Source organism: Engystomops pustulosus, chromosome 2, assembly GCF_040894005.1.
Source record: "Engystomops pustulosus chromosome 2, aEngPut4.maternal, whole genome shotgun sequence".
NCBI lineage: Eukaryota > Metazoa > Chordata > Amphibia > Anura > Leptodactylidae > Engystomops > Engystomops pustulosus.
The window spans coordinates 126,006,135-126,020,393 of record NC_092412.1 but is presented as its reverse complement, the minus strand read 5'-3'; the positions used below and the strand labels follow the sequence as shown (position 1 = coordinate 126,020,393).

Genomic DNA, 14,259 nt, shown 5'->3' with positions numbered 1-14,259 from the left:
TAGTAGTGGTTTATTAGGCCAATTTCTGATGACAGATTTCCTTTAAGTGATCGCCCAAATGGATAGAATTGTAGGAGCTTGTAAGGAAATGCAATTGAATATTACAAAAACTGCAAAAATAAATAATTTTTCATATCTTTCTTTGTTTGGTGTATTTTGCCTTGGATGCAGAAGTGAACAGAGACTATTTCAGAGAACATCAAGAACATATATTATTCTGGCCCACAGTATAGGCCTATATTGTTACTCCATCACATACCACATTATGGGGGCTTCCTCACAACGGGACATAAATCAAAGGAGGGGCCGAGGATTCTAAAGACAAGGGGCTAATTGGATACTGGTGTGAGGGCAGTATGCCTACTGGCTAATGTAGGGGCACATACTGGCTATGCCGTTGTCTAGGTTATTTACCAATATATTCTGCTTTGTGGTTGCCTTCAAATGACCGATTGTAATGGTAATACTGTATAAATGCAACTACTAAACTGCTCAAGAAGATACATTTATACAGTGATAAAATTACTTTGGCTCCTTTAAGGCAACCACAAGGCTGATGTGGCCCCCTGTGAAAATGACACCCCTGTAATGCATAATGTTTAATTGGATAGATCATTTGGGGTGCAAATTGAATGGTTCTCCAATTTGCCTTTTATATTTTTATACACACACTTTACCATTTTTACCCTTATACTGTAAATTAAAAATGGAGTAAAGTGAATTATTATTTCAGAGCCTATCACTTGTCACATCTCCTCCCAGACAGTCTGTGCTTAATACGTTGATTATATCTTTCCTGAGACACGCAAGTCTGATGCTGTATATTGTCAGGGTTGAAAAGTGCATTCAGTGATTAAATATAATATCTGGAACATTTAAAGGAAAGCAAATACATTCTAATATTTAAAAAGCCACACAACTTTTTCCCAAAAGTAAATTAAGGCTTTTAGAGCCTAAACAAAGTAGGGGATATGGAACTCTGTTGAGCCCTTTGGATTATACATTTTAAAGAATTTAATGCAAAATTAAAGAAGCATTTAAAATGGAAAAAACAAATCCCTTGATGGCAATAAAAGGAGTTATCCAAGCTCTTAAAACGGACATGCCATCTATGGATATTATATAAGATCGTACTCATTAGCTCCTTTACCTGGGTCTAAAGATTTGTTTATAGTCAAACTTTCAGTACCTACTGTACTATATTGCAAAATATATGAGATGTGATAAATTCTTCAAAAATCCAATTTATTTTTAAATTGCCAAAAGAAAGTTTAAAGAGGCACTAGGAGCTGCTATAACAGTCCCAGCAGTGTTACACTTATCCTCTGATAACGCTAGCAGACACTGCCGCGCGGTACACTAGAAACGCCGGACCGCTCTGCCCACTCCATAGGCCGGTGGAGACTGCCGAGCATCATGCGGCAGTTCCACCCCCCCCCATGAATACACTGGACCAGTTTGAGAGAGTTTCTAGTGTACAGCGCGGCAGTGTCTGCTAGCGTTATTGGAGTGTAACACTGCTAGAACTGTTGTAGCACTAGGAGCTGCTTACTCTAGTAAGCAGCTCCTAGTGACAGTTTTAATGGTGACAGGTCCTCTTTAAAGATACTTACAGACATATTCCCCAACACTCTTTTGCCATAATCAAGTGTTTTTATCATAATAATCATTTCATTTTTTTTGTGCATTTTACTTGCTATGGAAAAAAAGATTCAAAGATTATCTACAGCAGCTGTCGGATGGTGTAGTGATTGATTACTTCTGCCTATCTGGGCAGAATCTGGGATAACATAGTGATTGCATCATTCTATCAAGCAGCGCATAATTAGGGTAAGAGGAGAAATTCTGAACCAGCCACACGAGCGAATGAGCCTCATTATCATAATTTTATAAAATTTTTTTTCAGCAAAACCACTCAATTCAGGGATCAAACAAGATCTGTTTCTGCATCAGTGTTTCTCCTACAGCATTCTCAAGGTATGTTTCATTCACAATGCATGAAAACAAATAGTAGATTTCCTTTAAGGCTGATCTGTGTATAAAGATTATTGCACAACAATAAAAAAAAAACCCACTTTGATCATCTCCAGGGTGTTTTGGATTATGTTATTCTCTAATTGCTGATCCTGCTTAATATTACTGTTAGCAAACCAAGTCAAGGTCTGTGATACATGAAAGAGACAACAAATTATAAAGCATCCTCAGAAGAGGACTTGGTATCTAGTGCAAAAGTTTGGCCCACAAATATTTTTCTAAACATATAAAATAAAATAAAAAACAACGCAGTTTGATGCCAATTTCTAAAACCACTGGCATTATAAGGGTTAGCATTTGCTTTAAAAATATTGTATATCCTTTCTATATCTTCACAAACATGTTTAATACCTCCAGATTAAAGAGGATGTTAAAGTCCGGGATGCAGACATGCTTGTCCTCCATCTTCCTCCGCATGTTTTTGATGGCGTGAATTGATGTCTCATAATAGAGATGTGGTTTGGGGCACAAAGGAAAGTCTTTCACCCAGCTACAGCAAATCTCATGCAGCTTGCCATATACAGCATGGGCCAGTTTCACAGTCTCTAGCTCTAGAAAATAAAACAAAATAAACCAGGAAGAAATTAAACATTAACAAGAAAAATAGGATAACATTATACAACATTTCAATATACTCTGTGCAGGTCATCATTGCTAATGTAGGATATAAATTCACATATCCCATTCCAACACACGGAAATGATTATGGTATAAAAAGTAGAAGACAGACATGTGAATGAACACTTCCTCAGGGGTAGAATAATAATATTTCCTTTATTTATATAGCGCCAACATATTCTGCAGGGCTGCACAGTAGAATCAGTGGTTACTAGAATCAGGGGTTGATTCTACCCCTGAGGAAGTCACCCTTTACCGACAGAACTGCGCCATAACACAGGCTGGACTGGGTTACTGGAGTGACTTTTCTTAATTTTGACTGATTTGGCAAACTCTGTGCAGCGCTGCGTAATCTGTATGCGCTATATAAATAAAGAATTATTATTATTATTAATTTTCTCTTGTTTATCATTTTTATATCCATTGTAGTATTTGTTACCATGCTTGTGATGCGAATTGTTACCTAGGGCATTCTCATATTTAGGTGTTGTGGGAGCCTGTTGGTCACCTTACCCCTACCAACAATTGTTTGTTTGTGCACAAAAAATGTTGTACTTTTAAGTGTTTTTATTATCGGGCTGGGTTGTTTATAGATTTTTGTGATTTTTACATTTGGATAATTTATAAAGATAAGTGGTTTATATTTAGCTAGTTTGTTTTTCAAGTCTTCTACTTTTTATGTGCCAACATTTACAAAGATTCTGCACCAGAATCTGCTATGAAAATTTGACATGCTGTGGGTTGTATTTTTTTTTTATATTTCAATTTTTTATATTTACAGTGCTCAGCATATAAAGGGTTGATAACATCAAAACATACAACTCACATAGCAAAAAGTAAGGTCTGCTGAAAGATCAAAATTGGGAAGGTCTCCTCAATGGGATAATAATTACTTGTTCTTTTGTCCTATACAGTATTTATTGTAGCCTTTGATACAAACATAAAACATCACCAATATATTATTCCTTCTACAATTGCCTTTGAAATACATCCAAAATCCATGACACGTTTCTTTCACAATACAATGGAATAACTAATGTCATAGAGACAATGTAATGTCATGTGCCCACACATCAATTAGAAAATGTTTTGACATTCAGTATTGTACATAATATTTAACATTGTATCACTAAGAAAAACTATAACAATGAGGAAATAAAGTCAATATTACATCATCTAAGTGAGGCTCTGCCAAAAAGCATCTTAGTTTACTTTCTTCCTAATCTTATTAAGCAAAGTCTGATACCGGGTCACAGACAAGCTTTGTGCTAGCCTCTCTATCCCACATGTTATATGGGTATAGTAGAACAAAATCACCAATCATTTACAGTGGGTACATAAAGTATTCATGATGTTTCACTCTTTGTTTCATTGTAGCCAATTGTGAAGGTGAAAAAAGTTGTTCTTTTGCTCATTAATGTACACTCTGCACCCCATCTGGACAAAAGAATTTTAATAAACAAGATAAACTGAAATCACAAGGTCATAGTTATTCAGACCTTTTGCTGTCACACTAATATGAAACTCACATGCTGTCAATTTCCTTCTGATCCTCCTGGATCTGGTTATACTCCTTCATTGGAGTTTAGCAGTGTTTAAATAAACTCATTGGATTTTATTAGAAAAGACACACACCTGTCTATATAAGGCCTCACAGTGCACATGAGAATCATGAGGTCTAAGGAACTGCCCAAGGAGCTCAGAGACAGAATTGTGACAAGGCACAGATCTGGCCAAAGTTAAAAAAGAATTTCTTTAGCACTCATGGTTCCCAAGAGCACAGTGTACTCCATAATTTTTAAACAGAAGAAGTTTGGGACATCCACAGCTCTCCCTTGGCAATTATGGAAGAAGAGCCTTGGTGAGAGAGGTAAAGAAGAAACCCCTAGATCATTTTGGCTGTAGGGGGCGCACTGCCCAGACTGTAGTTAATTATGATGTAAACAAATGCACCTATTAGGAAACAAGGAAGAAGGACAACATATTTCAAGGATGGTCTTTTCCGTTCTTTAGGTTCAAATTAGTAAAATACAGGAGTAGGCTCGTTTAACAGCTCCTGTGTTTTACTAGTTTATACCTGAAGAAGTGACTGAGTTGTTTCCAAAATGCATTCCCTTACTAACTTGTCTAGTAGGAAGTGCTTTTGTTTACATCACAATCGGCCACACCCAAGTGCTTGGTACACCAACAGCAGCTCTTATTTACCGCCATTTATAGTGTTGTGCCTTTTGTACAGCAAGCAAGGTGAGAAGTTTGTTTTTTGATAATTAGTCAAAAAGAAAACTTCTCTATGGTGTGCCATGAGCCTCCTTTCTTATTTTCTATCTTATATAGCTAGCTGTTGTTATTGACGTCCTGTAACCTGTGATCTGAAAAGGATTTACAGCTCTAATAAAAGGCTGTATAATACATTCATACTGACCAAAGTAACTGACAAAATGTGGCTTTAGACTAAGTGCATATAAACGTGGCCCTTTCTCCACTGTGACAAAAAGTAGACTGGTGATGGGAGGAGCCGTTCTGGAATGGGGGAGAGGACAGAGGTAAGTAGTGTTTTTAATTTTAGTTTAGCAGCCTGTGCCATAAAGGCAAAAATCATTTATCCCAGACAACCCTTTTAAATATCTAGACGAATGAAAATGTCACAGTAGATGTGTATGAGAACAGCTTACTTATGAGAATAGAAAGTTAGATTCAATTGTCTGGATGTCTCCATAACAACCCTGAAGAGTTATGCTTTATTATTCACAGTGTGCCCTTAAAAAGGAGGGTTTCCAGTAAAGTAAAATTATGGGATAATAAAAAGTTATTCACCACTTACCGTCCCACCACTGATCTGGTAATTTGTCTCTGGTCCCCACTGCACTTACCTTCTGGGTTCATAACACCACAGGAAACATTAGGGAAGGTACTCCATCCAAAGACTGGCTGCAACCATGTATTGGCTAAGTGCCCTTCCCCACTGTAACACCTCCAAGCCTGACCAGCACCACCTACATAGTGTTCAGAGTGCCGGTGACTACCCGTCTCTCCCTCTGATAATCGCGTGCTATACCAGAACTTACACTGCACCACCTGGTGGGGATGCAACTTGTCGGGACAGGTAGAAGGATAAACGGAACAGGAGTACTGCAACAGCTCCAATGTCCACAACAATAAGAACAGGGAGGGGAAGTAATTATTTCGAGCCTGTTTGGTAGGTTACAAAAATACTCTATTTTGGTTGCTTTGCATATATAGAAGGAAAAAAGAAGGGACAGCCAAGAAGAGTAGATGTAGAGTCAGAGAAAAGTGAAATGAAAAGTGAAATGAAGACAAGTTGTAAGCACAACTCACAGGTAAGAGAGGTATTGTTTCTAGCAAAAGAAAAACCTTTTTTTGTACCCTCAAAAAAGTCTCTTATTCAATACTATAAAAAGGAACGCAAAGCTGTATAGCAACTGATAGCAAATCTCACCATAGGAGAACATTAAGTAGATATTTATTCATGCACTAGCGCAATTTCACAATTATATTGTACCACTTATTTAAAACCAAATGACTTTATCGGTGATTTATGCGATTCTACATTAACCTACTTAAGGTACAGCATACTTTAAATAAGAGATGGATTCAGTGTCAGCATTAGCAAGTAGGTGAACAGTTCTTGTCGCTCAAGAGATGAAATTATAATTCACTTGTACATCTCACTGGGCAAGAGAAGAGCACTTCAAGTCCGCCATGGTATAAATACCAGGCATGTCTAACAGGCGCTTGAGTGCATCTGTGTAGCCAACCAGTGAATAAAACCTAGGTGCTTGTAAAGCCCTCTATAAGTGCTAGCAAGTTGCTTCCAGATCCTAGTGATTGTATGAATAGCTAATCTCCAGAATATTCTGACTTCATATTGTGTATTCAGGCTTCTTTGTGGATGTTCTAGGATTTCTTATTTTTGTCAGTGACTTTCATCAATCTCAATTGATCTACTCTTCCTCGTTGTTGTCCTTGTCAGCAATATCGGCAATCCTCTTTACAAAAGTTCAAAAGGCATCAATTATTTTCCTGCCTTGCTATACTGTCCAATTTTAAACATGTAAAAATAGACAAATTGGCCTGAATTATTCCAAAGTCAGTGGAGTGCCTGCAGTTACAGTTAATGGGAGAGGGTGGGAAGAGACTTTAATTGAGGGTGAAAACCAGGTAAGAATTTATTGAGGGTCGGTTAGGGCATGCAAAGGTTAGGAATAATGTTTGATTTGACTTGTGTTACAATTGTCAGCAAAAGCCATCAAGTTGGTCTGGGGCAGATGGAGGAAAAATGAAAATTGCTGTAATGGGAGGGAGTTCCCAAATGTATGACCTACTCCCAAGATGGGGGACCTTCACCTATCCAGGCTCTCATATTTCTCTGAGGCAAAGAGTTCCGTCCACTGCATGTCACACAGATCCATCGACCAAGCATGTCTGTGTGCAGGTAGCCTAAATCTACTTGATTTCTTGGGAATGGTAAGCACTTAAAAATAATAATCATCATCCATATTTTAAAACCAATTCACATCTGTACCATTTAATAAGTATAGGGTAGGTGCTTGTTTTCCTAAGTGGTTTGACTCTCCACTTCTTTGTACAAAAATCCAAAATGATAAGCAGCACAATAATATAAAAATAAAGTGGGTATTTTATTTACCAAAGCCACTGTATAGGATGAGAGCAGGCTTGTTGGAAAGGACAGTAGTAGAGGAATGCAAAATTACAGGACTTTGAGTGATATAACAAGCATGTGACTCATCACATGCTTCAGGTCGGCCAATTACAAATATGCCGTCCTGATTCAGTGCCTTCAGTGCCCTCAGTGCTCTGGCTTCAGTGCCCTTAGCTGATGTTGCAACCGTGAAGTCCCACCCACTTTAGAAATAGCCGACTATGATTTTTTAAGAAGGGATGAGAGATATACCAGGCTATATCTAAGGCTAGGAAGAAGTCAGTTGCATGATACAGGTATCGTTGGAATTGTTATCAAAAGTTCTCTCCAGCTGTGCCAAAACTATTTTTAGTCAGTAACTTTACAGTTAGGCTTTAATGTCTTCTCAATAACTGGACAAGTTTGTGCAGTTATTCATGGAGAGTAATTTTAGCTGATTAAAGTGATAATCATTTTTAATTTCCATTAAAAAAAATTGTTCAATTCTAAGTAACCATTAATAAACACATTGGCCTATTATTTTCCAAAAGAACCTCAAGTTGTCTTGTGTCGTAATTAGGTTTATTAATAGTGGGGTTGTCAGGCTACCTAGCGTAGTGGACCCACTAGACCACTGATGATGACGCAAGCAGAAACCTGGGACCAGAATCTAAGGAGTACCTGGCTTTCACCAGAGCCTGCCGCAAAACGGGTTGGGCTTGCTGCGGCATGGTACCACCAGGTTGTGGAGGAGTGTAGTCAAGAACAGAACTGGGCTCACAATAGGAAATCCCAATAACAGCGCAGGGCATAGGAACACAGCTTTCTCAGGGTGAGCAAGGAGAGGCAGGTTTATATAGAATTCTGGGATATGGCCTGCACCATGCTCAGTAGGAGACGGGGGTCGCTGGGCCCGAGGATCGGTATCAGGAGCAGGAAGAGGTTAGTAGCACAAGTGCTGCGTGAAGGGCATGGGTGAGCCCTCGACTCGAGATATGGGTCGGGGGGGGTTGGGAATCTGTGACAGGGGTCAGCGCTACCAGGTCCCTTGCTCTCCAATCTTACCTGTGTATTTAATGGACATGTGTACTCTTTGCTCTCTACATTGCTCTATTTAATGCACTTTGTCTAGCAGAACTTATTATTTAGGTAATAAGGGTGCTGAATACAGCGTAGCCTTCGGCACTAGATCCAGAAAGGGGAGGTAAATGTGAGTCCACATGACAGACAAATTGAGAGCTGAGTCAGCTTCTGAGCACAACAAAGGATTATAATATGTAACTTACAGCTGTGAGTGGGTGGCTATTACTTTCTTTGAGGGGCTCGGTACTATTTTTAACCCTACTTCCTCTTCTGTCTTGTATTATTTTGCCTCCCCCACTATTTCAGTCACATACAGTTTCTTCTGATCCTCTTTCCCTTTTCACTCTGGTTATTAACTACATTTTTTCCACAAACTGCATGATAAATGCTGTGTAACAACCACCAACGTCACTGATGTCTCCTACATTGAGAGATAAATGTGTGTGTGCCACTTCAGACAACCAGGCACCAAAACCTTGCTTAAAAGCAGGCCTAAACACAAGCTTAAAAAGGAACCTGTCAGCAGAAACTGGCCTAATGAACCATTACCAATTTGTTAAACAGGTGAACACCTTCCAGACCATGTTTTCTTCATAACTCAGTGTGGAGACATCATTCAGAAAATCAACTTTGACTTAACTAATAAACCATATACCTTATACCATTCTTTTAGATCTCATTTCATTTCAAACTCTTTCACAAGCAAGAATGTCATGTCGGTGTGGCTTAGGCATGGCGGAGTGAGGACGCTCGTTGTTAGAGCTCTGCACTGACAGGCGCCACTACCGCACACAGCGACACCTCTCCCCGGCAGCCGGCATGCCTAATAGGATGGGAAGGAGCGCGGGACGTTCCGGGAGTGGAACGATCATAGCGGCGGCCACGGGAGTGAGCCTGGACCGCTTCAGGCACCAACCGCGGGAGGTGCCGAGAGATTCCAACATGGCGCCCGCACCTGCTGGCAGACACCTCTCCGGCGGAAGCAGCAGAGATGAGCGCGGCAGCGCTGTTACCAGCCCGCAAAGTGACTTACAGGTACAGCAGGTATCGGACCCTGCTCTTTCAGCAAGCCCCAGCTGGCCTAGCCCTAATGAAAGCCCCAGGAGCAAACCTTCATCCCCCAACCCTGCCACAGATATATATGGGGGCACAATACACACTGAGCTCCAGTTTCTCAGAGAGCTAATCCAAGCCCTCCCCACATGACAGGACTTGGATTCTGTGTTACAGAGGGTAGAGGCATCTCACCAGCAGGCACTGGAGGGATTCAGAGAAGATTTAGAGACACTTACTACTAGAACTGTGAACACTGAAAATGTGTTAAATGAAAGGGTCTCTGTGCTATAACGTGAGATTACCAACTCTAGACATCACCTGCAACATTTGACTCTCCTCCCGTATGATCAGGAAAACAGAGGCAGACGAAATAATGTCCGCATTAAAGGTCTATCTGAAAATCTTCCTAACGACAATCTGTCCGAGAGAGTGTCAGTCATCTTTAACAAATTGCTACGCCATCCACCAGACACTGAGATATTGATAGACCGTATTCATAGAGTTTCGTGCATGTCTACTCTGGACTCTTCCACACCCAGGGATGTGCTGTGTAGACTTCACTACTTCACTGACAAAGAAAAAAATCACCAGAGCTGCCTGGGCAGAGGGTAACATGCAAGTGGAGGGTTCTGAAATACACATTTATCCGGATATCTCAGCTCGCACTTTGAATATGAGACGTGTATTACATCCCCTCTTGCAGGGTATAAAGAAACTAGGAGCTACTTACAGATGGGGACACCCGTTTCATCTAATTGTCAGACATAATGGTGGTAACTACTTCCTGAGGAAGCCGGAGGATCTGCCGGGCCTATTCCTCTTCCTGAATATGCCTCCAGTCTCGGTACCTGACTGGCTCACTATTGATCACACAAGAAACACTGCTGCAACATCAAGAAGAAGACGTCGCTCATCCACGACACCCGTGGTTGTCCCATCAGCTCCAGCTCCTGCAGATGACAACATCCCACAGGGACCAGACCTATCAGTAGCATTACCAGTGGAGGCCTAAGTCCATACTAGTTGAGATGTCATGCGCCCTGGAAACAACGGTCATTGGCAGCAGACCAGGAAATCAGAAACTTTTTATCTATGTGAAAGGACTGTTCCAGAGAGGAGATTCACAGCAACACCAGGCCTATATCTATAGTCCTGTTCAGGTTCCATCCTCTCTCTCCTCCTATTTGATCCTCTAATTTCTAGTTACTTTCACTGAAATGTTTGGATAACTACTTATAATGTATAGCACTGTTACTTAGATAACTTAATGTATATAGATATTGGGCGGGCACTGTGGCATCTGGCGGTGATACTCCAGCCTTTGAGGCAGGTGCTGAGCACCTGGAGGTTAATCATCGTTGGAGGCGGCCACGTTAGTTGGTATGTTTTGCAAGATGGACTGATGGACCTTGTGTTGATCTACGACTTGAGGGCGTTTCCTGATACCTTAGTCCATTGCAGTTTATATTATACTGTTTGATTGTGGGCATCAACTCATCTTTTCTTTCAACAGAAACGTTTAAAGTTCTGAACCTCCCACTCTGGCCTATTGGTGTAGCTTGCATAGGCAACTTCACCTTTGACATGAGGGGGAAGAAGATGCTAGACTGTTTATTATTACTATAATTAATGCCTGTTGGTCGGCAAGCTCTGTGCATGCTTTTCTACGTTCCCCACACACACACCATATATTGGTGTTCCCTGGTATACTCACCTTGGATTTAGGGGTATTCCCCTTCTCTACATTCTTTCTTTTTTTTGTTATTCTTCTTTCCTTCTTCTCATTTACCGGTGATTACTCTCACACTCCTTTTCTTCCTCCTCGTCCCCTCCTTCTAACTCTCCCCCTGGTCTCAAACCCACTACATACTTTCCTTACTTTCCCCCAACCCCTAAATTCCTACGCACCCTCAGCCCTTCCTGCTTGTAAACATGTCTCGTCTAGAGTTAGACACCTTTAACATAGGCTCTCTTAACGTGAAAGGCCTACATAGCCCTGAAAAGCGTTCTATCCTTTTTAACCTACTCAAGTGTAGGCAAATTCAAGTTGCTTTTGTACAGGAAACGCATCTTACCACAACGAGACCATTTAATCTTAAGAACAGGTGGTTCCCATACTCCTACCACAGTCATACTGACGATCCTAGGTCTAGGGGCACTTCTATTCTAATAGCAAAAACAATCCCATGGACCTTTGTGGATTCTCGCAGTGATGATAAGGGCCGTATAATTATGGTAAAGGGTGAGATAGCCGGCAGTCTCTAACCTTTGCTTCATTATATCTTCCAAATACAGGACAGGCCCGGGCTTTGAGAAATTTCTTAGAATTGATAGATGAATTTGTCTAAGGCATAGTGGTGGTCGGTGGATATTTTAATGTAGCACTGGATCCAGTGTTGGACACATCCACAGGAGCGTCAGCACTGACGCAAGCAAGCTTACGTAGAATGAGAAGTCTATAGCACGAACACCAAGTGGTTGATACCTGGAGGTTAAATCATCCTTCAGACAAAGACTACACATTCTACTCAGCCACACATGACAATTACTCCAGGATAGACTTCTTATTCTTACGCCATAGAGATCTAGGACTGCTCCATAGAGCAACTATAGACAACATCACCTTTTCCGACCATGCTTTAATCTCAACAACCAAATCGCTACCAAATCCAGCAGCAAACGCTTCCCTCCTGGAAGACCCCTTAGTGTTGTAAGACATCAAACAGTCGATTTCAACCCATTTTGAGAGGACTATGGCAGAGAACATTGACCCTTGCATAGCATGGGAGGGACACAAATTTAATGTCAGAAGCATCCTCATATCGCATGGCAGTCGCCGTAAAAAGGAGAGAGCTCAAGCGGTCTCCAACCTTTTAGATCGGATGAAAACATTAGAGCTCACGCATAAGAGAACACCTACCTCTGACATTAGAACTTCCCTAATCTCAGCCAGAGAAGCCCTGCGTACTCTACTGATTGACAAGGCCAAAGGTACTTTAGCAAAGTGCAGGAGACACTTCTACGAGTATAGTAATAAATGCGGTAGAACTTTAGCTAGAGCACTGCGAGATCAGAGAGCACACACATATATCCCTAAGATCACATCTTCGCGAGGTGAGACTTTACACCTCAATCAAGAGATAGCAGCTACTTTTAGAGACTATTATCAGACTCTTTATAACCTAGAACGACCAACTTCCCCCCATACTAGGACAGAATGTAGACGCAAGATCCAAGACTATATAGCTGATTCGGGATTACCTACACTGACGGATGAGGAAGCAGAAGTGTTAGAATTCCCTATAACGAGTTTAGAATTTAAAGCTGCACTACAAGTGACACAAACAGGCAAAGCCCCTGGACCGGACGGCTTTTCCCAGCCCTATTATAAAACATTTGCAAATTTGCTCGAACCTCATTGGACGAAGGCCTACAATGCCGTGGCTGCTGGCTCGCCTCTCCCGCACGAGGCTTTACAAGCCACCATCACACTTTTAGCTAAACCGGGGAAGGACGCGACTCAGTGTGCCAACTATAGACCAATTTCATTATTGAACCAGGATCTCAAGCTCTTCTCAAAGGTCTTAGCGATGAAAGTGGCCCCCTTGCTGAAAAGATACATTCACCCAGACCAGGCGGGGTTAATACTAGGGAGAAAGGCCAGAGACAATACCACTAAGGCGATTAACCTGATTCACAAAGCGCGAATGGAGAAGATGCCTCTCATGCTTCTCTCTCAGCTGGCCATTCATGTCTGAAACACTTAGACACTTTGGATTGCGTAACCGCATGTTGTCATGGGTGCGGTCTCTATACTCCTCCCCCTCTGCCTCGGTTCGGGTGAATGGTTTATTGTCGGAAAGTTTCAACATTCGGAATGGCATGAGACATGAAAATGGCTGTCCTCTGTCTCCGTTACTTTTCGTACTTTCCCTGGAACCCTTTCTACGCAGAGTCCGAGCTAATCAAGATATCTCCGGCATTCCGATTCCAGGCTCCCCCCATAAAATAGCGGCATATACTGATGATCTACTCTTCTTTGTAGGCAGCCCACAGATTTCATTACCCAATCTCATGCAGGAATTACGTCTCTTTTCATCTTTATCCAATTTCCAGGTTAACTGGTCTAAGTCGGAAGCGTTAAACATATCTCTAGTTGAACCTCTAAAAGAGCTGCTCCAAACATCTTTTAGATTCAAATGGGTGACGGTTTGTATTAAATACCTTGGAATACACCTCCCGGCAGACTTCTCTAAACTATATGCGTTGAATTTCCCCCCGGTTCTTCAAAACATTCAGAGAGACTGTGCTAAATGGTCCAAAAGGACTCTTCTCGTGGTTTGGGAAATGTGCCATTTTTAAAATGATCATCCTACCTCGTTTACTATACCTATTCCAAGCAATCCCCACTCACATACCTGCAGCCTTTTTCCGCTCATTGAATGCCGTACAGCACAGCTTTGTATGGGCGGGGAAACCGGCTAGAATTAGCCGAAACACTCTGTTCAGGCCTAAAAGATCTGGAGGGATAGGTCTTCCCGATATCAAGACTTACTATAATGCAACACACATGGCCAGAGTCCTGGACTGGTGTTGCAACCAGAAAGAGAAGCCATGGGTCCACCTTGAGCAATCTTTCACTCAAATACCATTACAGATCCTGCCTTGGTTGGAACCCTCCAAAATGGCACCTTTAAAGAAACACCCTACAGTAGGCCCCACCTTGACTATATGCCAATCCCAAATTGTTAGAAACAGACTCATCCCATTGGAATCTCCACTCACTCCTATTCTTGGCAACCCGGATT

The 14,259-nt window shown here is 41.4% G+C and overlaps 1 protein-coding gene across 1 annotated transcript in view; it reads right to left on the bottom strand.

Moving 5' to 3' along the window:
* PPM1E (protein phosphatase, Mg2+/Mn2+ dependent 1E) overlaps window positions 1-14,259 on the bottom strand; it is a 150,098-nt gene that overhangs the window by 29,427 nt on the left and 106,412 nt on the right. The window contains exon 3 of the mRNA XM_072136283.1: window positions 2,386-2,585. Within this exon, the coding sequence (XP_071992384.1) occupies window positions 2,386-2,585 (200 nt within the window). The remainder of the gene's footprint in view (window positions 1-2,385; window positions 2,586-14,259) is intronic.